The 24,841-nt window shown below is 36.1% G+C and overlaps 1 protein-coding gene across 7 annotated transcripts in view; it reads left to right on the forward strand.

Moving 5' to 3' along the window:
* The window catches only part of SPAG17 (sperm associated antigen 17), a 126,986-nt gene that overhangs the window by 60,832 nt on the left and 41,313 nt on the right, over positions 1–24,841 (forward strand). For all 7 annotated transcript variants that reach the window (XM_087716467.1, XM_087716468.1, XM_087716469.1 and 4 more), the window contains 7 exons: positions 6,440–6,553; positions 7,673–7,896; positions 21,090–21,207; positions 21,977–22,404; positions 23,565–23,691; positions 24,299–24,513; positions 24,686–24,830. In XM_087716467.1, coding sequence (XP_087572593.1) covers positions 6,440–6,553; positions 7,673–7,896; positions 21,090–21,207; positions 21,977–22,404; positions 23,565–23,691; positions 24,299–24,513; positions 24,686–24,830 — 1,371 coding nt within the window. The remainder of the gene's footprint in view (positions 1–6,439; positions 6,554–7,672; positions 7,897–21,089; positions 21,208–21,976; positions 22,405–23,564; positions 23,692–24,298; positions 24,514–24,685; positions 24,831–24,841) is intronic.

Below are 24,841 nucleotides of genomic sequence, written 5' to 3' on the forward strand. Positions count from 1 at the left end.
CCTAATAAAAAAGCTTCAGGTTTCCATTCTATTTTAACACCTGTCATTACCTCTAGCCACTTTTTGATCCTTTTCCCAAAAAAATTAGCCTCCTCACAGGTCCACCATAAGTGGTAGTATGTTCCATGTATTGATTCACATTTCCAGCATTTTGGGGAGATATTTGTTGAGATTTTAGCTAACCTTGTTGGTGCTAGGTGCCATCTGTAAAACATTTTGTACTGATTTTCCTTGTATGCAACTGATAGTGTCATTTTTAAGTTTGTTCCCCCAAAATTTTCCCATTTATCCAATTCAATACTATAGCCAAAGTTCTGTGCCCATTTTATCATTTGTTCTTTCACGATTTCCTCTTCCATTTTATGCTTCAGGAGAAATTTATATATTCTCCCTATCATCTTTCTATCGAAGCTATGAATTATTTTATCCAATTCGTGTGGTTCTGTTTCGATGTCATATATTTCAGTATCATTATTGTGTTTAGTTTTGATTTGCAAGTAGGTTAGCCAGTCAACTTTCATGTTTTGTTCTGCCAATTCTTCAATTGTTTTTAAATTTCCCTGTCCGTCAATTATGTCTCTGTATCTTAGCATTTTATACATATCTATAAAATTTGGATGGATTGTCCTTTCTGGGATTTTCACATAGTGGAGTTTTGCAATAACGCTCTTCTAATTAAATGTTTTTGAAAGTATTTGTGCGTTTTATTTTTATCATCCGATAGGAATGCATGCCAACCTGCTTGCAAATCATGGCCTTCTAAGGTCAAAAGTCTTTTATTCTTTAGCTCTATTCAATCTTTCACCCATGTTATTGTTACTGCTAATGTGTATAATTCCCAATTTGGTAATGCTAAATCTCCCCTCTCCTTGCTATCTTGCATTGACTTTGGTTTAATCTTCGCTTTTTGTCCTTGCCAAATGAACATAGCAGTTATTTTGTTTAATTCTTGAAAGAAAGTTTTACCTGGGTTAATAGGTGTGGCTTGCAACAAGAATAAGATTCTTGGTAAAATATTCATTCTGACTGTGGCTATACGTCCCTTTAGTGATAGCTGAATATTTTTCCTGCGTTCTAAATCTTTCTTTATTTGTGTCACTAGTTTATTATAATTATCGTCCTTAATTGTGGAACATTTTGCAGACACCCAGATCCCCAAGTATTTCACTTTCTTAGTTATTTGCATTCTAGTTGCTAATTCCAGTTCCTCTTCTTGCTTTTTTGTCATATTCTTGTTATCATTTTTGTTTTGCCTTTATTGATTTTTAATCCTGCCACTTTGCCATAGTCTTCTAATTTTCTAATTAATTTCGGACTGGATTCTAATGGATCTTCTAGAACAAATACTAAGTCATCGGCATAAGCTTGGGCCTTATATTCTTCGTTTTTCAGTTTCAAACCTTTTATTCCCTGGTCCTTCCTAATTTCATTTAATAACATTTCCAGGGTTAATATGAACAGTAAAGGAGAGAGGGGGCACCCCTGTCTGACTCCCTTTTTTATTTCGATCTTCTCTGTTAGTTCTCCGTTCATCAGAACTTTGGCTGTCTGACTGTTATAAAGTTTTTCTATCATTTTTGTAAATTTTCCTCTGAATTTCATCCTGTCTAATAGTGTTATTATAAATTTCCAAATTACATTGTCGAACGCTTTTTATGCATCAAGGAAAACCAGTACCATTTGTTTTTCTGGATGTGCCTCGTAATATTCTATTATGTCTAGGATGACTCTCGTATTATTTTTAATGTGTCTGTGAGGTAAAAATCCGTTTTGGTCGGGTGTATTCATTCATTTAAAACCTGTTTAATTCTTCCTGCCATAATTGCTGCAAATATTTTATAATCGGAATTTAGTAATGAAATTGGTCTGTAGTTTTGAATTTCTTGTAGATTGGTTTCTTTTTTCGGGATTAGCGATATTATTGCTTCCGTCCATAATTCAGGCATCGTGGCTTTTCCTAAAACTTCGTTAAACATTTCCACTCCTAGTTCTTACAATATTATTTTATTATATTTGTATAGCTCCACCGGTATTTCATCTGGTCCTGGGGTTTTATTATTTTTCTGGTTTTTTTCAGGACTAATTCCACTTCGGCTAATATCTTAAATCGGATATTTATTATATTAACATCATCATACCTCCACTTTTATTTGACTATGATTATTTAAATGTCCTTCATCATAAAATATACCAAGATTTAATACATAACCACATACTGGCATTTCATTTACTTATTTATAAAATCCTCCATTAATATTAAATCCTCATATCCTATTCTAGCTAAACATCCATAATATTTAATACCAAAATTTTCTAATCCTCCTTTCCAAATCCCTGTTTACCATTTATATCCAATTCTCTCATATTGTACTCACAGCATGTATATAATTTATTATCATTATCCTTTCTTTATTTGACTATATCCTATATCATAACATTTTCCCCCTAATAATTAAAACTTAGCTGTGTCTAATTTTATTTTTTATTGTTATTGTTATTAATAACCTTTATATATAGTCCAAAAGTATTTCTAACCTTTCCTTCATGGATAACGTTCAATATTCATATCCAATTATTACTTATCATAACAGCTGAACATTGTATACATTACTATCATTATCAATTTTTATTTAACTATACATATTGTCACTAAATTTAACTAAGTTTAGCTAGTTTTAAATTATACTCTTCCATCTTTCAACCTGTATCTCTCCAATAGCAAAACAATCTTATGTCTTCTGCCATTTGTGGATCCAGCCCTCCAAACATCCTCTTGATCAAATCTGTATGGACTCCTCTTAGCAGCTCCTTGCTTGTAAATCTCTCATGTAATCTTGACGCCCTCTTTCTGTTTTCTTGTTCAGCTTATCTTTAATTATCAGCAGTTATATCAAATATTTTGCAAGTAGCATTTCATAGTCCATACATTCTTTAATGATTTCTTCTTCTTCTATGTCCTGTCCTTTGAAATAAAATTTCTCTTCATTTAATTCCTCTTCCAATATTCCATTCCTTCCTCCCTCAGAAATAAACCAATTACCAGGAATATCAACAGGCTCAGTCTCTTTATATTCATCTTCCATTTCACTTTTTTGAATTTCAATCTTCTTATTTTGTATTTGAAAAACATCCTCAGTTTTTTCATCATACTTTGTTGTTAAATGCAACAAATAATCCAATTTTCTCTCAATTCTTTCCTCTGTATCCAACAATCTCTGCAGTGCTAAAAATATTCCTTGAAGATTCAAAGGCCCTGTGGACGCCATGTCCATACGCAGTTAAATTTTTCTTAGAAGGTCAGCAAGATTAAAACATACACTCACAAGCTCTCTGTAAGCGAAAACAAACTTCAAAAGGACAGCTGTAAAATCTTATCAGATCTTAAGCCAAACAGCTAGGCAATAAAAGCTTGCAATGTCATAGTCAAAACAATCAATCTGTAGTTTGCAGACAGTCACCAAGAAATGTTAGAAGAAGAAAGCGTCATCCATCCATTTGAAAAAGTTTTGCTTAGATTCAACCCATGTAAATAACATTTAAAAAGTAAGATAACCACTGTCCAGAACCATTACAAAAATCAAATTCGCTGCTAAGTTCTTCTATTTTTGATTAGTTAGTTTTTAGGTTTTATAGGCAGTCTGTTTTTTTTAAAAAACAGTAAAAGTTTCTCACCAGCTGGAAACACTTTCTCTTTCCACATCGTTCCGTTCTGAGGCCGCCCTGACTTTGTCAGTCTTGACAAAAGACTGGAATTTTTATTACCAGCTCGAAGACTTTTCCTTGCTCTCTCGGAGATTTTGCGATATCCCCGAGATCAGCAAGATGTAATCTTCCTATTCACCATCTCTTCGGGATGATTTAGGTCCATTGGGACCTCTCAGGAATAAAAGTGTCGACTGCGATCTGAGAGCTTTGAGATCGCACGTCGTCTCGTCACGGCTTCGGCCCCGCCCTCTCCCTTTTTGCATACATTCTTGTTGCTCTTTTTGTTTTCTAGTTTTTCTTACCATGTTGGCAATCGTGAGACCTCTTGTGTATGCTTTCATAGTGTCCCAGAGATTTTGAATTGAGGTGTCTTCTTTTTTATTTATTTTAAAAAATAGTTTTAATTCTTTCTCCAGCATTTGAGTGTATTCCATTTCATTTACAGCATTTGAATTTATCATCCATCTTTTTCTTCTTCTTTGACCTTTCCATCTTAATTTTATTGGATTATGATCTGCCCATTCATTTGCTTCTATTTCAATTTCGTCTAATTGATTACATAGACCAGATGAAATCCAAGCCATGTCAATTCTTTACAGGGGCTGGTGGGGGTTTGAATAAAAGGTATATTGCTTTCTTGTTTTGTGCCTTTCTCTTCAAATATCATGTAATTTATATTCCATTGCCATTTCAAAAAAGGATGTGGGTAACGTTTTTTCTTTTCTTTTTGCTTTCATAGTCCATTTTTTTACCCACTATTGCATTATAATCCCCAATTAAGCAAATATTTTCATATTCTAATTTGTTTATTTTGTTGTGTAATTTCCTATAGAATTCCTCTTGTTTCTGATTTGATGCATATATGACTATTAATAATATTGGTTTTTCTGTTGTCTCTAATTCAATCATTAGCATCCTGCCTTCTTCATCGGAGTAGACTGCTTTGGAGTTTATTTTTTCCTTTATATAGGTTGCTATCCCTCTTTTTTTTTTAATCTGCCAGTACTGTATATAATTTCCCTAGTTTTTTGTTTTCCAGTAAATTCCTATGTTCCTTTTTAATATGCACTTCCTGTATACAGGTTATATCTACCTTCAGTTTCTTAAGTTTATTAAACATCTGCGCTCTTTTTTTTGGGTGCGTTCAGTCCATTCAAGTTTATTGAAATAATTGTTATTTCCTGGTCCATATTTAGATGGGGTGTTTTTTGTTGCTTCTGGTTTGTATCTGACTTTTCCCTCTCACGCCTTCCCTTTCTGCTCTCTCTCTTTCTTGCCTCTGTTCTTCTTTCCTGTTTCTTTCCTTGTCTTCTGATGTTTCTTCCTCTTGACTTCTACTTTCTAGGTCCTCTTTACTTCCTTGTTCTTCTTCCCATGTGCAGTATTTTTCATAGAATCCCTGCACTTCTTCTATATTATCTATCTTATATCTTTTTCCTTGCCAAGATACCAGTACCTCTTCTGGTACCAACCATCTGTACATTATTCTGTTTTAATTTAACTGATTTGTTAAAAATTGGTATTGTCTACAATGTTCATGAATTCTCCGTGGAATCTGTTTAAGCGTGACCAACTCTTTTCCCTGGAATGTAATCGTCCCTTCTCTGGTTTTTTGTATACTTCATCTCTACTTGTTTTTTTGGCAAATCTTACGTGCACTTCTCTCAGGAGACTATGTCTTCTGGCATAATTAGTATGCACACGGTAAGCTTCATCGATCTCCCCTCTCAACTCTTGGATTCTTTATTAATGTGTCTATATTTCAGCTCCATTTTTTCCATCTTCTGATCTGTTTGTTCTATTTTTGTTTCAATGTTCTGGATTTTCTGTTCGTTGATTGCTAAGGCATTCTGTATCCTTTTAATTTTGTCATCCATGTTTTTGATATTTCCTTTCAATTCTCCCATTTTATTTTTCATTTCTTCATGATTCCTCTTTGTCTCTTCATGATTTGTAGCCATCACTGTTTGTTTTTTCGTCAGTGTCTCTTGTATCATCTGTCATCGTTCCGCCTTTCTCCAGCCCCAATGTGCTCTCAATTGATCTTTGATTTGAGGGGGAGGGTGTTGCTGAAGCCAGATTGGGTGTTGTTTTTTTCACTAACTTTACTGAAGTTGCCATTTTTATCCCCCTATTTATCCTTGCCCACAATTGCATATAGATTCTACTTTACTTCTACTTTATCAGCAATATCAATGGTATCAATAATTATATATCTCAATATTTAACAATAATTAACCTTCCTTAATATCACATTTAAATATCTAAACATTCCTATGTATTATTCTATTCTGTTTTTGATCCTTAGTTATTATATATCATAGAGTTATATATCACACTGTTATCTTATATAAATAGATGTCTCTCAATTGTATCAGTTATACAGGTGCTCAATTCTAGTAATTGTTTTGTCTATATATATATACTTCAGCTTATGTCACCGATGGTTTTCTTGCATCAGACTTCACGGTTCAAATTTATAATCCTCTAGGTGTTACCCTCCTCTCAGTATCACTGTTAGTGTCAATCAGTTAATACAACAAGTCCAGCGGCAAAGGGAAAATAAAGGGGTGTGGGTAAAGAAGCCCTCTAATCGTTCCAAAACAGTTACCTCTCTACTGTCTCCAGTACTGTTCCAAGTTCTGAGGAGAATAAATACCGTATATTTGTAAGGTGTCCCCTCCAAAAAGAAAAAGAATTACCTGGATTTATTGTTCATTTTCTTTTATTTTAGAAAAACCAATTAATCAAGGAAAACCTCTGAGCAAATTTGGATCATTTTCTGCAACCTTGGAAAATGAAATCCATCTTTCCTTTAGTTGTTATGGGGCTTCCGGAAAAGCAGCAGGTAAAACATGCGAAAAGGAAAATGTTTATTTATTTTGTGTCATACTTGTTCTATACTATGCTATGTTGAAAGACAATTTTTACAGCAGGCATTACCTCACAAATGGATTTTTAGCATCTTCTCAAAAGTGTTATTTAGAATCCACACAATTCCTGGGAATTTATTAAAATTCTGTTCTGTATTTGTTCTCATAAATTTGTAGCAAAGCAAAAATGAGAGTCAAAAGATATATTCAAATACAAGTTTTTTATGTATTTCTATCCTGTTTTTGTGAGAAATGTTTGGTGGCTTATCTCAGATGTCTGCTGAAGAGAAACAGAATCATTTATCTATTTGATTGAGAAAGATTTCCCAAATTCTCAAGAGTCCTGTTCCTTTGCAGCCCAGCCTATCCTGCACAGGTAGCTGGCAAAACTAAAGAAAAATCCAGATAGATCTAAATTACTTTTCATTCCTGTTCATTCATCTGTATTTTCAGCTGCTTCCCATCACCACCTCAGCTCCATGACAGATCATCAGGCATTAGATTCTCATAGGAGGGCAAACCTTACTGTAAACTGCACATGTGAAGAATTTAGATTGCATGCTCCCCCCCCCCCCCAACCCGGTCCATGGAAAAAAATGTCTTCCATGAAAACAAATCCTGGTGCCAAAATGTTTGGGGTCCGCTGCTTTAGACAACTCAAAACAAAATCCAATCCTGGTTTCTTTTCCAGGGTTAAACAGATGCATCCAGATTATAACTGATAAGATAAACTTGGACCAAAGAATCACTGTAAGGCTTTAGCTAATGTCGTTTGCGTTTCAACTGATTAAAAACATTTTTCCAACATGTTTGCCAGCGTACAAATGTTGTTACCAATTTAAAATGTTAACATGAAAGGTGAACAAATTCAAATGCTTGCCTAGGGAGCTATTATATTAATTGCATTCCATTTTATATAACTGTAAATGAAATGAAATCAAGTGTAGATTTTGTCTTGGCTCATCTATTGCTATTTTGGAATAAAGCTCCTAGGATATCACTCAAAGGACATTTCTTGATCTAGAAGTAGCTGCACATTTTTGATGTATGTAATGTTCATTCTGTTTCATCAAAATAACCCATTTCCCTTACAGAGGAAACGGATCCTTATTTGGCAACAATTCTGGCTATCCCTTCAGTAAACTTGCCCACTTCGAGTTTTCTTTCCTCGGCTTTGTCTGCTGCTGCTGTTCCTGCTACAGGGAAGGCAAAGCCAGGCAAAGAAAAATCAGCCAAATCCTTACCATCTGCCAAAGTGAGTTCCCGTATGGCAATGAATGTATCACCTGAAGAATCTCCAGTGCAAGATGAGAAAAAGGTATGAATATACTTCATAGAATACAATCATAGGGCTGGAAAGGGGCTTGGAGTCCAACCCCATGCCCAAGGCAGGTAGGTAGAACATAGAAAAGAATAATAGACTTCTAGTCCAACCCCATGCTCAAGCAGGCGGTCCTATACGATTTCAGACAAATGGTTGTCCAGGCTCCAGTGATGGAGTACTCACAAGTTCTGAAGGCAAGCTATTTCTTTTTTTCTTTTTTTTAGTATATTTTATTTTCATTTTCATTTTCATACACTCACATGTATACACCATACAGTATTAAACAATAATTGCATCAATTCCTCTTGTCAACAATGCCCCAGAAAATAAAAGCCCAATATACCTCTTCCATTCTCCATACACCTCTTTCTTCCACCACCCTCCAACTTTCTATCTTCCCTCCATCATCCCCCTCTACCCTACTTCCCCTCGCCCTCTACCACTCCTCTCTCCAGATCCGCTCCCCCCCTTCCTTTTCGCCTTCCCCCCCACCCTCTCTCCCTTCTCTCTCTACCCATCTTTCTTCTTTCCTACTCCTCCTCCCCTTGGTGTATTTCCACTATATGTTAATGTACTTGGCTTATCCTATTTTTAAAGAAAAATTAAAGAAAAACAGTATACATGTGAAGTCACATTGCATTGAGATCTAACACATCGTGTCTAGCCTAATATATATCCCTCCCCCCCCACCCTCCCCCCTCCCTCCCACCTCCTTCCCCCCCCCCCCGACTTCCCAGAACCTGTACACGGTATAGATTTTTAACAAACACAGTATAAAATCTATTGAGAAAAAAGAAATAAAGAAATTAATAACATCTCTACATTGATCTTAGCTTCTTCTTGCTAAGCTAACTTTAAACAATTTAAATCATTCCTGATCTTAAGCATAGGCTAACTGGAATTTCTTGGTCCCGTATTTATTTTGTATATAGTCAATCCATTTTTTCCAGTCTCGTTTATATCTCTCATTTGAGTGATCTTTAAGATATGCCGATATTTTAGCCATCTCAGCTAAATTTGTAACTTTCAGTGTCCATTCTTGAGTTGTAGGCAGGTCTTCCTTCTTCCAGTATTGCGCCACCAACAGTCTTGCTGCCGTTATTAAGTGCAGGACCAAGTTAGTCTCTACCACTGTAAAGTCAGTACTTATACCTAACAAAAATAACTGAGGAGTAAACTTTATCCTTCTTTTAAAGATATTTTGCATAATCCACCATATTTTTATCCAAAATGCCTTAACCTTTTGGCAAGTCCACCATATATGGGAATAGGTAGCATCAAGAGAACCACATCTCCAACATTTGGGTTGTAAATTCGGATACATAGAAGCCAGCTTTTTAGGATCTAAATGCCATCTATAGAACATCTTGTAAAAAAATTCTCTCAGGTTTTGAGCTTGTGTAAATTTCACATTTATTTCTTACCCAAATTTTTTCCCATGTATCCAACATTATTGGTTCTTATTATTATTAATTAATATTAATAATTATTATTAATTATCTCATTATTTTGAGCCCACTTTACCATACAATCTTTAACTAACTCTGTTTCCGAATCTATCTGTATTAATACATTATATATCCTCTTTATATGCATTAAACTTTGATCTCTTATTTGTTTAAATAAGTTGTCCTCAATTTGGACAAAACCAATTTTTTTATCTATTTTCCACCTGGCCTGTAATTGCCCATACTGGAACCATGTTTGAACTGCCTTCTCCTCTTTTAATACCTCTAAGGATTTTAATTGTAATGCCCCTCCTTCCAAAATAAGAAGCTGTCTGTAAGTAATTCTATCCTGTTTTTGTGCTATATTTATATTTTCAATTGCATGTCTAGGAATTGCCCACATAGGTATCTTATCATTTAATTTATGTTGATATTTTTTCCAAACCCACAGTAAAGCATTTCTTAAAATATGACTTTTAAAGTTTTTGTCCAGTTTTTTGTTAAATAACAAGTAAGCATGCCAACCATATACCAGATCATATCCCTCAAGGTTCAGTATCCTATCATTAGTTAAATTGATCCAATCACTAATTACGGGCAACACTACTGCATCATAGTATAGTTTTAACTTGGATAGTTTCAAGCCTCCCCTCTTGTGTATATCTTGCATTATTTTCAGCTTTACTCTCGGCTTCTTTCCTGCCCATACAAATTTATTGATACCCTTCTGCCATTCTAAAAGATTCGCAGCTTTTTAAAGTATAGGTAACATTTGAAAAAGAAATAAAATTTTTGGTAAGATATTCATTTTCACTGCCACGATTCTTTCCAGCAAAGATAAGTGTAACTTCTCCCATTTTTTCATCTCTATCTGTATATTATGCCAGAGTGGTTCATAATTATACTTGTATAATTTCCCATTTGAGATTGAAATATTAACTCCAAGATATTTAACCTTTTTGACTACCTCACATCCTAACATTCCTCCTAACTCCTCCTTTTGTTTAGTATTCATATTTATGGCTAATATTTTCATTTTCCCTAAGTTTATTTTAAAACCAGACACTTGACCATATTGATTAATCGTATTCATTAAAACCATACTGGATTCCTGCGGTTGTTCCAATATTATGACCAAATCATCCGCAAAAGCCTGCACTCTGTATTCTTGCTGCCTAACCTTAATTCCTTTTAGGCCCTTCAAGCCCCGTATTTTATTCAGTAATACTTCCAAAGTTATAATAAACAATAGTGGGGACAAAGGACAGCCCTGTCTTGTACCCTTTCCAATTTGAAAGGTTTCTGTTAAACTTCCATTGACTATAATTTGAGCTGTTTGCTGTTGATATATTGCTTTGATTGCTTGTATAAAACTATCTCCTATCTGCATTTTTTGCAATATCTTCAGCAAAAATTGCCAATTAACTTGTTCAAAGGCTTTCTCAGCATCCAGAAATATGAACGCAGCAGGGATTTGATTGTTCTTTCCCAAGTATTCTAATGCCTTAATAATTAATCTAACATTACTTTTCATCTGTCTCCCTTGTATAAAACCTGTTTGATCAGCGTGTATCAATTGTTGGATAACCAGCATTAACCTATTTGCTAGTATTTTAGTAAAAATTTTGTAGTCTACATTAAGTAATGAAATAGGTCTGTAGTTTTTTGGTTGAGTAGTATCTTGATCTTCTTTGGGTATCAAAGATATAAAGGCTGTCTTCCATGAAGGAGGTACCTTACCTTCCATTTGAATCTTATTAAATAATTCTCTAAGAGGTTCTACCATTTCCAGCTGTAAGTTTTTATAGTAAGCCGCTGCCAAGCCATCTGTGCCTGGTGCCTTCCCTGACTTCAACTGTTTAATTACCTGTAAGATTTCCCCCGAGGTTATTGGTTGATTCAATTTTTGCCTGTGTTCTTCTTTAACTAAGGGTATTTTTTCTTTATCTAAGTATTTGTCTATATCTAAACCATTAATTTTATCCCCCTTATACAACTCTATAAAAAATTCCCCAAATGCCTTTTGAATCTCATCCTGTTGAAACACCTCCTTCCCTTTGTAGATCAATTTAGATATATTTCGAATTTTCTTTTTTTCCCTAATCTGATAAACTAACCACCTGCCAGGTTTATTTGCATTACAAAAAGTATTATGTTTTGCGTATAACAAACTGGTGGCTACCTGGTCAGAGATCAACATATCAAATTGGGATTTTAATATGGTGATTGCTTCCTTGACCTTTGTGTCGCCTGGATTCATTGTTAACTCCAGCTCTTTCCTCTTAATTTCCTCCTCCAACTCTGTCCATTTTGCTCCTTGTTTATGTCTATGTGATTTATTTATGTTTATCAATACTCTTCTCATATACGCTTTGCTTGCGTCCCATACAAATTCCATAGGTGTACCCTTATTCATGTTAAAAACAAAGTATTCAGTTAGCAATTTTTTACAATCATTGATATACTTTTCATATCTAAATAAGTTTTCATTCAATCTCCAAGACTTTCTTGTCTGTACCACCCCTCCCAATTCCATCAAGACTGGGTTATGATCTGAAAGGACCCTAGCCGCAATCTTTGTCTTCTTCACCCTAGAAAGCAAATCATTAGTGGTTAATATGAAATCAATCCTAGAGAAGGATTGATGCCTATCAGAAAAAAAGGTAAAATCATATTCCTCTGCATTTCTTTCTCGCCAGATATCTCTCAGTTCAAAGTCGTCCATCATATCAAAAAAGGATTTGGGTAGCTTTGCTCGCATCTTGATGTTTGGACGAGAAGTCTTCTTGTCTCTCTTGGTGTCTATAACGCCATTCCAGTCACCCAGTAGTATACAAGACCTATAATCCCACTGTACTAATTTAGCATGAAGATTTCTATAGAATCCATCTTACTGTTGATTAGGAGCATAAATTCCCAGAAGCAATGTCTTTTTCCCTTCTAGGATTAGATCTAACGCAATGTATCTTCCATCAGGATCTGCTTCAATTAATTCAACTTTCATATCTTTTCTTAGGTATACAACTATACCATTTTTCTTTTCCATAGCAGAAGTTACAAAATGTTGACCAAGGTTTGGGTTGATCAGATATTTTTGATCAGTTGATTTAATATGAGTTCTTGCAAACAAATTATGTCATTAAACTGTTTAAGATAGTGAAATATTTTCTTTCTCTTCTGTGGAGAATTCAGTCCATTGACATTCCATGTTAAAATCTTAGTTGTCATCTTTGGTTACCTGAAGCTTTTTTAGAGCCTCCTGCATGGCCTGTTTAACCTTTGGCCTAGCTCCTCCCATGGCTTCTGGACTTGTTACTGTAACTCCTTGATCGATGGCCGGTGATGGTTGAGGTTGTTGCCTTTTAGCTTGTTTTTCCATTCGTCTAGTAGTCATACGGCTAGGTCTTTGTTCCATGACACCTTGCACTTCTAGGGGGGAGATATGGTCCATCTTATCTGGTAGTTGTGTGGTTTGCTGTCTGTCTTGTCCTTCTTGTGGTCTTTCTCCAGGTCTAGATGGTGCATGGTGTCCAGCCTTCAAGATATTGTAATAAAAATCTTGTGCTTTCCATTTGGAGTTGAGACGATATCTTTGCCTATCAAATGTAAATATAATACCAAATGGTGCGTCCCATCTGTACTGTATCTGATGGTTTCTGAGTTCTTCCACTAAAAAAGCATAGTCTCTCCTGGCTCTTAGCATTTGAGGTGGTATCTCTTTCAAAACAGTCAAATCCTGACCCCCAATTTGGAGCTTGGTGTTATAAGAGTCTTGTAATATCGTGTTTCTTAGCTCTCTTGTAGTGAAATATATAACTATATCTCGAGGAAGCTGCTTCTGCTTTGCCACCCAAGAGTTAACGCAATAAACTTTATCGATTTGCCAGTCAAACTTAGACCCCGGTCTTCCCACCAGACAATCAAAAGCTTCTGAAAGAATCTGTTTCAGGTTCTCCTGTTTATCCTCACGCAGCCCCCTTACTCTTAATGCCAGCTCCATTTGTCTGTACTGTATCATAATAATTTCTTTTTCAGCATTTTCAACTTTTTGTTCCACCACCTCTGTTTTCGATGTCAAGTTGGTATTAGCTTCGTTAAGATCCTCTAGACTATCTTCAATTCCAGAAACATGTTCTGTCAGCACAGTTACAAGCCCCAGCATATCATCTTTAATTTTAGCAACCCTGGCATCAATTTTATCATACAAGTCCTGCTTAAGTTCTTTTATATCCTCTTTTATCTCCTCTTTAAAATCTTTAAGGTTATCTTCGACTTTGATAGTCAAGCTGTTAAAAGTTTCCAAGAAAAATTCTTTCGTTAGAAAGTCTCCAGTAGGGGGCATAGAGGGTGGAGGCTGCGACTTTCTACCAGGTATTGGCGATGTGCTTCTGGGGGCTGGAGGGGTTTCAGATTAGGATTTAGTTTTGAGGCCATTCCAAGTTTTATCTTCAAGCAATTAATCAAACTCTACTGGCCCGCTATGCAGCTATGGAAAGAGGTATTAAATCACCCCTTTATTAACTCCGTAGGACTTTGCAAAAGGTTTCAGAAAAAAAGCATTGTAACGAAACAGCTCAGCATATTCATCGCCATTTTAAGCGTCTCTGTATTAGAAATATATATTAGCAAGATTGATAAAAGAGAGTCTTGTAAAAATGAAACTAATTAGTAAAGAATCTGCTGGCCGGCTATGAAGCAAAGTGAGTCACTCCCTTCCTTTGAAGTTTTATAGCTGTTCTTTACAAGAAGATAAATAAGGTAAACATTGTTACGGAGAATTCATAGTCGCCATTTTAAAAGCTTTTTTAAATAGCCAAGTTAACGAAGGAAGATCTTGTAAAAATGAAGCTAGGATTTAAATAAACAGATGAAGTTCTCGCATACGAGCTCTGTTTGTATTAAAATCAGATAGTTCAAATGTTGTTCTAAGTGGGAGGATTCTTACTTCGTGCTGCGAAAAGCAGCTGGAGATTCCGGCACGGAGATGGTTCTGCCTTTGGCTGGCCCCCCTCTCTTCGCAGACATAAAAGCTGCAAAGATCAAAAGGGCACTTTGCCCAGCTGGACCTCTCTCCTTCCCTTCTTGCCTGAAGGATAAGGTACCTGTTAGATGTCTGATAGACGATCATCTAAACAGATAACGCGACCAGGAATCCAGGAGCAGCTATGTTAAGCTGCTTCCATCAGCAAGTCCCGCCCAGGAAGTCTGAAGGCAAGCTATTTCATTGGTTGATTGCTCTCACTGTTAGGGAATTTCTCCTTAGTTTTAAATTGCTTCTCTTCTTGGTTAGTTTCAATCCATTGTTTCTTGTCTTGCCTTTTGGTACTTTGAAAAATAGTTTGACCCTCCTCTTCTTTGTGGTAACCCCTCAAATATTGAAACACTGCTATCAAGTCTCCCCTATCCTTATTTTCAGTAGACTAGACAACCCAATTCCTGCAACCGTTCGTCTTATGCTTTAGTTTCCAGTGCCCTAATAATCTTTGTTGCCCTTCTCTGCACTTTTTTCCAGAGTCTCAACATCTTTTTTATATTGGAGTGACCGGAACTGGATGCAGTCTTTCAAGTGTGGTCTTATTAATTAAGGCTTTGTAAATCAGTACCAAAATCATGTGATCTTGATTCTATCCCTCTGTTTATGCAGCCTAGGATTACATTGGCTTTTTTTGCTGCTACTGTGCACAGTTGGCTCATATTTAAGTGATTGTCCACTATAACTCCAAGATGCCTCTCACAATTACTGGTATTAAGCCAAATTTCATATAGTCTGTAGCTATACAGTTGATTTTTCTTGCCTAAGTGAAAAAACTTACTTTTATCTATGTTGAATTTCATTTTGTTAGATAGGGCCCAGTATTGAGTCTATCAAGATCTTTTTTAATCTTGAGTTTGTCTTCTGGGGTGTTGCTTATTCCTGCCAACTTAGTGTCATCTGAAAATTTGATGAGCTCCCCTTTTACTCTCTCATCTAGATCATTTATGAAGATATTGAAAAATACTGGGCTTAAAATGGAATCTTGGGATACCCCACTACTTACTTCCCTCCATATAGATATAGTTTCATGGAGGATTACATGTTGAGTACCATTTATCAGCCAGTTACAAACACATCTGGTAATGGTACTGTCTATCCCACATTTTTCTAGCTTGCCAAGAAGTAGGTTGTGGACTACTTTAGCACATGCTTTACTGAAATCTAAGTATGCTATATCCATAGCATTTCAATTATCTATTAATTAAGTCACTTGTCAAAGAATGAAATAGGATTTCTGTTGTGACTCAGCAGTTATGCTGAGAGTTTTTTCAGCATACAAAATTCAGTGTGGGGATTCAGCAGTTCTGCTGAGAGTTTTTTCAGCGTACAAAATTCAGTGTGGTGATTCAGCAGTTCTGCTGAGAGCTTTTTCAGGATCAAGAAGCAAGGTTGGAGATAAAAGGACGGAGGCTGCCACGCCCCAGTTGCTGGAGTCAACATACGTTCATTCGTGCCTTCGTGTGTTCCGTGTCTGGTACAATATTGCTGGCTGATTACTCGTGATTATGCCTGTTACATTTGGAGAAATGCTTTGATGTTTTCATGTAAAACTGTTCCGTGAAGACTTCGGAAGAAGTGCATCTTGCTTGTAAGCGTTTGTTTTGGAATTCTTATCAGAGTTTTGTTTACGTTATTTTCTGGGCTCGAAGCCAGTTTGAACTGAAAAACTGATAAAAAGTCGTCTTAAGTTTTTGTCTGCCTGCGTTTGTTAACGAGGCGTCAAAGGGGGGGCAGAACAGATTTGTTTGGCATGATCAGTTTTTGATGAATCCATGTTGTCTTCTGGTTATAGCTTTGTTTGCTTCTAGGTATTCGCAGATTTGTTGCTTGATTATCTTTTCCAAGATCTTTCCAGGTATTGATGTCAGGCTGATTGGTCTGTAATTTCCTGGATCTGTCCTCCCGCTTTGTTTTTTGAAGATGGGAACTACGTCAACTCTTTTCCAGTTCTCAGGTGGTATCTCAGTGTTTCAAGAATTTTGAAAGATATGTCCCAAGGGGGTTCCACCACAAAACCGCGGTAGACTAAAGCGCGCTCGACGAAAGCGCGTATGTGACGTCATCACAGCGTGATGAAAACAGCACGCTGTGAGCGGTAAACTTAAAATTAACGTGTAAATCTAAACCTAACCCCCCCAAACCTAACCCTTAACCTAACCCTAAACCTAACCCTAACCCTTAACCTAACGCTAAACCTAACGCTAACCCTTAACCTAACCCTAAACCTAACCCTAACGCTTAACGTAACCCTAACCCTAACCCTAACCCTTACCTTTATGTGAATCAGCTTGCTTTAAAAGCACTTTTTAAAGCGCCCTTTTTCTTTCTTGTCGCGCTGCTGATGACGTCACGTACGCGCTTTAATCAGGCGCGCTTTAGTGGACCGCGGTTTTGACGTCCCACGTCCCAAGGGTGCTTTTTTCATGAGGCAAGTGGGCTTTCTTGTTTTTTCTTTGAAGATATTTTGCTTCTTATCCAAGAAACTTCTTCACCTCTGACAGGATAGTGGGGAATGGAAGGATTTATTTTCCTTTCCTTTCATTTGCATCCTTTTAGAGGGCCATTGAAGCCTTTGGATGTTTATCTGTGTCCCAAGGATCCCCTGAGTAGTGCTGATGGTTCCTGTAGTCTGCAATTTTTCCCTCTGGAAATCCATTCCTACTCCCTCATCATTCAAAGGGTGTACATTCCAAATTGTATAGCTAAAAGTCTCTAGAGATTCTACATGACCTGGATGACTGAGAATCTCTACAGACTTTGAAAGATATGTTTCAATGGTTCTGAAATCACATCTGCCAGTTCCTTCAGAACTCTGGGATACAGTCTATTAGGACCTGGTGATTTGAATCCATCTAGAGCTGGTAGCTGTTGTCTTACCATATTTTTGTATATTTTAATTTGTATTCTTAGCCTGTCAATTACAGTTCTGTTTTTGATAAGTAATGGGTTTTTTTTTGTTTTGTTTTTTGTTGCATGAAGACAAATGCAAAGTATGAATTAAGTTCTGCTTTCTCTCTACTCCGCATTATTTATTTGCCATCTTCTCCCATTAATGGAGCTATTGTTTTGTTGACTTTTTTCTCCATTTTTATGAGTTGAACGAAACTTGTTTTTATTGTTTTTGACCTTTGTTGCAAGTCTTCATTCAAAGCCTTAGCTTTCCTAGTATCCCTCTTTCCATTTTTGTACTTATTCTTTTTTTCCTCTCAATTGCTTCAGACTTTTTGTGCAACGTTTTCTTGTTTTTCTTATAATTTTAAAAAATTTTAAATTTTCAAAACAAACATCCTTTTTTACATGCTGTAGAAAGTGTATCAGTTGGTTACAAAAAGACTTTCGTGCATCTCTTCAACAAACAATTCATATTAACTCAAGTATTTTAACTCAGCTATTTATACATATTTCCATCATCATATCCCCATTTTCATTTGACTATTATTATTTAAACATCCATCATAAAATATACCAAGATTTAATACATAACCACATACTGGCATTTCATTTACTATTTTTAAAATCCTCCAATAACACTGGATCCTTATGTCTTGTTCTAGCTAAACATCCATAATATTTAATAACAAAATTTTCTAATCCTCCTTTCCAAATCACTGTTTACAATTTACATCCAATTTCCTTATGTTATATCTATATCTATATCTATATCTATATCTCTATCTCTATCTCTATCTCTATCTCTATCTCTATCTCTATCTCTATCTCTATCTCTATCTCTATCTCTATCTCTATCTCTATCTCTATATCTACCTACCTACCTACCTACCTACCTACCTACCTACCTACCTACCTACCTACCTACCTACCTACCTACATACATACATACATACATACATACATACATATATATATATATATATATATATATATATATATATTATCCTTATCCCTCCTTTATTTAACTATATCCTATATCATAACATTTCCCCCCTAATAATCAAAGCTTTAACTGTATCTAACTTAGTTCTTTTTTAATTAACCTTTATATATAATCCAAAGGGATTTTTAATCTTCCTTTCATGGGTATCATTCAATATTCATATCCAATTATTACTCATCATGACACTACACATTGTATACAATAGTAACATTATCAATTATTTATTTGACTATATCTATTGTCACTAAATTCACTAAGTTTAACTAGTGTTAAATTATACTCTTCCATCTATCAACCTGTATCTTTCCAGTAGCAAAACAGTCTCATACCTTCTGCCATTTGTGGTGTCAGTCCTCTAATCGTCTCCTTAATCAACTTTGTATGGACTCCTCTTAGCAACTCCTTGCTTATAAAATCTCTCATGTAATCTCGTTGCCCCCCTTCTGCTTCCTTAATCAGCTTATCTTTGATTGTCAGTAGTGTTATCAATGATATTGCTAATTAAATTTCTCTCTTTAATTCCATACATTCTTTTGTTTTTTCTTCTTCTGTATCTTTCCATCTGGGATAAATTTCCCCTCCATTTAGTTCCTCTTTCAGTATTCCGCTCTTTCCATTTTCAAAGACAAACCAATCACCATAAATATCAGCAAATTTAATTTCTTTATATTCATTTTCCAGTTCAATTTTTTGGGTTTTAACCACCACGTTTTCCACTTGATAAGCATCCTCAACTTCTTTATCATATCTTGCTGTTAGATGCTCTAAGTCTTCCAGCTTTTTCTCTGTTCTCTCATATGTATTTGATAGTTTCTATATTTCTGAGAATATCTTTTGCAGACTTAAGGTTACTTTCTGCTGTTGAAATTGTGCCATTATCTCCAGCTAACAAACACAGCTGCTCTGGTTTGGAAGGTTAATAAAATTAAGCATAGATTCACAATAACATTTTGTTTTCACTTTTCTCTGGTTAAAGATATACAAAGGGACATCTGTATGCTTTCCTTCTTATCACTCTCTATAACCAAGCAGTGAGACCTTGTAGTGCCAAGCCAAAATAATCAGTGAGAAAAAAGAGTGCTTTGTTTTCAATACACAAACCTTCCAGCCTCCGAGTAGCAGTGTTAAGTTGCAATTTTCCTTGTTTCTTTTTATCTTTTTTGTATTTCAAGTTTTAAAAAAGTCAGATTCTTAAATGAGTTAGGAGAACACCCACAGTAATGAAAGAGGAAAATTTTAGTCCATAGGTTACAGAGAATAATAAAAGAAAAAAAAAACAGAAGAAAACTTAATCCATTCATTTTTAAAAGGCTTGCATAAATCCCATCCACGAAGATAGCATTTAAAACGTAAGATAACCCCCTGTCCAAAACCATTCCAAATTTAATTCTGCCGCTTATTTATTCTGTTCTCCAATTTAAATTAATTTTAAGTTTTTTATAGGCAGTCTCTTTTTAAAATGGTAAAAGTTCCTCACCAGCTGGAAAAACTTTCTCTTTCCGTATCCTTCTGTTTTGGAGCCGTCCCGACTTTGTCAGCCTTCGTTGGATTTTTTGTTGCCGGCTTGAAGAACTTCTCTTGTATCAATCAGGGACTTTGCTATGTCCCTGAGGTCAGCAAGATGTATTCTTCCTGTTCACCGTCTCTTCGGGATGTTTAGGTCCAATTGGACCACCCAGCGGCAAAAGTATCGGCTGCAGTCTCGGAGCATCAAGACCACACATCCGTATCATCGCGACGTTGGCTCCTCCCTCCCTTGGTTTTCTTTTTTAGTGGTATTGAATGAGACTGGGCTTTCATAATTGTATTTTTCTCAGTTTTCCAAGCTTGAGTTGATTTCCCTTTAAGATTTTCATCCATAGGATCCTCCCCAAGCTTTCATCCATGAGATCCTTCCCAAGTTTGTTAAAATCAATCTGAGATGCTGTTTTGATTATGTTCTGTTGGTTGTATTGAATTCTAATATGGCATGGTCACTCTCCCCTAGAGTTCCTGCAACTTCAATCCCCTCTATTACTTATTCTCTGTTGGTAAATATATGGCTGTCCCTGTAGTTGCGTCCTTTACCTTTTGGATAATGAAGTTGTTAGCAGGTCAGGAGCCTGTTTGATCTCCTACTTGTTGCAGTGTGTGTCTCCCAGTTGATGTCAAGGTAGTTAGTCCCCCATTACTACCGTGGTATGTTTCCTACATACAGGTAGTCCTCAACCTATGGTTACCATTGAGTGAGAAATTTGTTAAGTGAGTTTTGCCCCATTTTATGACTTTTCTTGCCACGTTTGTTAAATGAATCACTGCAGTTGTTAAATTAGCACGGCTGTTAAGTGAATCTGGTTTCTGCATTGACTTGCTTGTCAGAAGATTGTGAATGGTCATCACGTGACCCCGGGACACTGCAACCATCATAAATATGAATCCATTGCCAAACATCCAATGTCAATCACATGATCATGGGGATGTTGCAAGGGTTGTAAGCTGGAAATGGTCTGTGCTTTGCAGCCAAGCAACCATACCAAGTTACGGTAAAAAAAAATTTTTTTGAATGTATTACATAAAAAAATTCTTAGATACTATGGCAAGCAATTGACAAGCGCAGAATCTAAAACCAATAGAAAATTATTCTCAAAATATTTAAATGCCTTTGCTAATGCTAAAATTAAATTAACACTTGGCAAAAACTTTTCAGAGATTTTACGTACTAGTGCGCTACTCTATTAATCCTTAAAGCTATTAATCACTATGGAGAGCTGAAATGTTTGTAAATGCTTTTAAATACATTAGCATTTTTTGCTTCTTTTCCATACTGTAGTCCGAAAGAAATGAGCCAATCCAAAACCAAGCTGTTCCCGAAAGCCGTGTTTTCAATACTTTGAATGTGTCTTCTCCAAATGGATTGGTACTTACCTTTATTGGTCAAAAATTCTCAGGTTGGTTGAATAAACATATTTTTTTTTTTACAAAAACTATTGTGCTGTTAATGTTCCATCAGGGTTAGGTAATGAAAGCTCTTATATTACTTCTTGAGTAAGAAGGTTTTAGTCCACACAAAAAGAAACAGCAATATTAGCTTTGGTGACTAAAATATCCTCTAGTAAGCAAATTGAAGGCAAGCAGGAAATATAGTAAATGTATGATGAACCAGGATCTACTGAAGTTTTTAGTTCAACTATGTGGAGATGGTGACATATTTTCTATTAAAGCTCTGAATGGAAAGTACCCCAATTCAGCTAGAATGAAATTACATAGAAGGATATCTGAATAAGGAAAAATTCACATTTTATCTTCTAAATCAGAATTCTGGCCTGGGATGGTTTTCCCTACAATTAAAAAATGTCATATCCATTTTATTGCTGAAAAGTCTTTGATTTTACTGTGGTGGCATTCTGTTCAATGTATGATAACAAGTGGAGCTAATGGCACTAATGGTAAAAGTATTAATTTGCAGGATTAAAATAGATATGAATAGAGCATTTGTAGTATTACATTTAAAATTTGAACTACTGCCTTTCCTCTCTGACTGAGGTATACCTCAGTCAGATGAGGTATAAGGTATACATTTGGGTCAGTGTTTGTATCATACTTACTGGGTTTCTAGGTTTAACATTTTGTAACTTTGGAAAGGCCCATAAGTTTTCATATACTACTGTTACTGTAATCATTTTAACTGACTAACAAAATTATTTTGATATGTAAAAGGTGAGGAAAAAGGAGAGAAAGACAAAAATGATGATGAAGACAGCAAAACAGATGAGACTAAATCAGGTGAAGTCAAGCTGGAAGAAATCAAAACAGAAGACAGCAAAGAAAAGCAGGCTCAGCTCCATGAACCTCTATCTAAAGACAATGGAGACAAGACCATCAATGCCAAAACCAGTGTTGAATCTGGAGCAGATCTTACCATCAAGAATGAGATTGCCATGGACAGCAAGGCTGAGATGGAATCAGAGGATAACAGTATGGACAAGGAATCTCCTTTTGAAATATTTATTAGGCAGAGCTATCCACAAAGAGTAAAACAGTTGCAACTTCAGAAAACAGTGAAGAAACCAATAGAGCAAGAAGTATCCAGAGTAATAACAAGACAAGGGACTGTTGTAAAGTACATGATAGATGGATCCACTCAGGTATATTCATTTAGTGTTGAATGTAAATTTACTTTTTGTTACTAAATTAAATCCTCACTGAATCATAAAACCCTTCGCCTTAAATAATGATAAGGTATTGTATATATCACTGCATGTTATGTTTTTTCTGTTTTAATTATTATTTTTCTCTTGGCTTAGATGCATGTGTGCTTTGCTAATGTTTCAAATGGTTTCAGTCATTTTTCAGTATCAAATGTGGCTACTGAGGAAGTTTAATTATTGAGTAGAGATTTAAAAGAATAACAGAGTTGGAAGGGACCTGTAGATGAAATCTATAGAACTGTTTTATCCAAATGTAAATATAAATCTGTAGAAATGTTTAATCCAAGTACTGTATATACTCGAGTATAAGCCTAGTTTTTCAGCCCACTTTTTGGGCTGAAAAAAGCCGCCTCGGCTTATACTCGAGTCAGTGAAAAATTTGCCCGAAATGGAGGAGAAAAAGGGGCGGGGCCATGCCGCTGGGTGACGCTCGTGAATGGCCCAGTGCCCCTGTGAGTTTCCCCTCCCTCTGTGTCAGTTTACCGCGCAGCGCGCACCGCACCATCCCCCCTCCTCACGTTCTAATGTAATGCAGGGCTGTCTTACGATTCCCCTTCCTCCCCCTCCTGCCGCTCTGCAACGATGTCCCACCTCCTCCTTGTTATGGCAAGCAGCCACATAGCGATGTCCCACCTCCTCTGGTACAGTGATCCAATGATAGGAATCACTGTGCCGTGTGTCATAGGAGGCGGGACATCGCACCCGCGGCTGCACGGGACATCATCATCACAGCGGGACATCAGCATCATGAGGTGAGTGAAGTATTTCATTGAATACACCGCTAGTTTACTGTTTTTCTTTGAAATAAATATTCAAAAACATTATTGGTATCTATTTTTATTTTTGAAATTTACCGGTAGCTGCTGCATTTCCCACCCTAGGCTTATACTCGAGTCAATAACTTTTCCAGTTTTTTGTGGTAAAATTAGGTGCCTCGGCTTATATTCGGGTCGGCCTATACTCGAGTATATACGGTATAAAACTTTCTTGAGTTTTTTACGTGTTTTGGGCAAATTTTTATCTGAACAGAGTACTGTATCTGCTGTACTGCATATCTTTGTAGTGATCAACATTACATTTTGCTTTGCTGTTTTAAGATACTCTTTGCTGATGGCACAGTGATTAGGAGTCCAGACTCTGGCCCTGTGATCCCACCTCCACCTGCACCCAGCACACCTCATACAGAGATCACACCCACACTGGAGACAAGCACCAAAAAAGGCAGTAAGTCATATAGTCCAGGACTGAGGAAGAAGTTGAAGTTGGAGAAGTCAGACAGACAAACAAACAAATAAATGTTATCGGGTAAAATATATATAGCAGTACACTTATATACCGCTTCATAGGCCTTTCAGGCCTCTCTAAGCGGTTTACAGAGAGTCAGCATATTGCCCCCAACAATCTGGGTCCTCATTTTACCCACCTCGGAAGGATGGAAGGCTGAGTCAACCCTGAGCCGGTGAGATTTGAACCGCTGACCTGCTGATCTAGCAGTAGCCTGCAGTGCTGCATTTAACCACTGCGCCACCTTGGCTCATTATATTATAAATAATATAATGTTATATGATTATAGTACTTTATGTAATATTTTATATTACATTGTTCTGTAGGATAGGCTGTGTAATCCATAATGCAAAGAATTATGTTCAGTATTTGTACCTCTATAAAAATAATGTCACATATTCTCAAACAGCAGTAAGATGCCCACGTTTTGTGGTTAGATAGTTAATTGGAAAAATACATGCTGGCACTTTAGCTGTCCTTCATATAATGAAGTACTTAGAATATTATCCCAGTGTATGAATAAATCTAATTTTTTTTTATTTTCTAGGAAAAAATACTAAAGGTCTGCTTGCAGGAAAAAATGAAACTATGGAAACAATTGCTCAAGAACAAATGCCTGAACCTGAACAATCTACTGATGCCTTTGCTGGCACCTGGATAACGACTACCCCATTAGGCATTCAGATAGGTACCAAGGGAACCGAAAAACTTGACCTGAAACCACTCTTGTCTTACCAGGCCACTGATCCAGTTAATGGAACGGTACTGTTTTGTTTATAAGTTCAGTATCCTGATGCCTTTATAAGTAATACGATCCATTTTCAGAATTTAAAAGATCAAACCTACATCTCCACTGTTTGTATTAAAACATTCTGACGTGTTTGCTGAGCATTTAATCAATTTGTGACACTTCATTAATAATTTGATATTCTAGGTAATGGTAATGAGAGAAGATAAAGTATTAATGGTGGAGAAAACAGATGGATCCCGAATAGTAGATCATGCTGATGGCACCAGAATAAGCACCCTCTTCCAGGAATGTGTGGAAATTGTTTCTCCTAATGACAGTGAGGAAGCAGGTATCATTGCT

Source organism: Thamnophis sirtalis, unplaced genomic scaffold (assembly GCF_051295495.1).
Source record: "Thamnophis sirtalis isolate CommonGarterSnake01/CBP01778 unplaced genomic scaffold, rThaSir2_p1.2 scaffold_5, whole genome shotgun sequence".
NCBI lineage: Eukaryota > Metazoa > Chordata > Lepidosauria > Squamata > Natricidae > Thamnophis > Thamnophis sirtalis.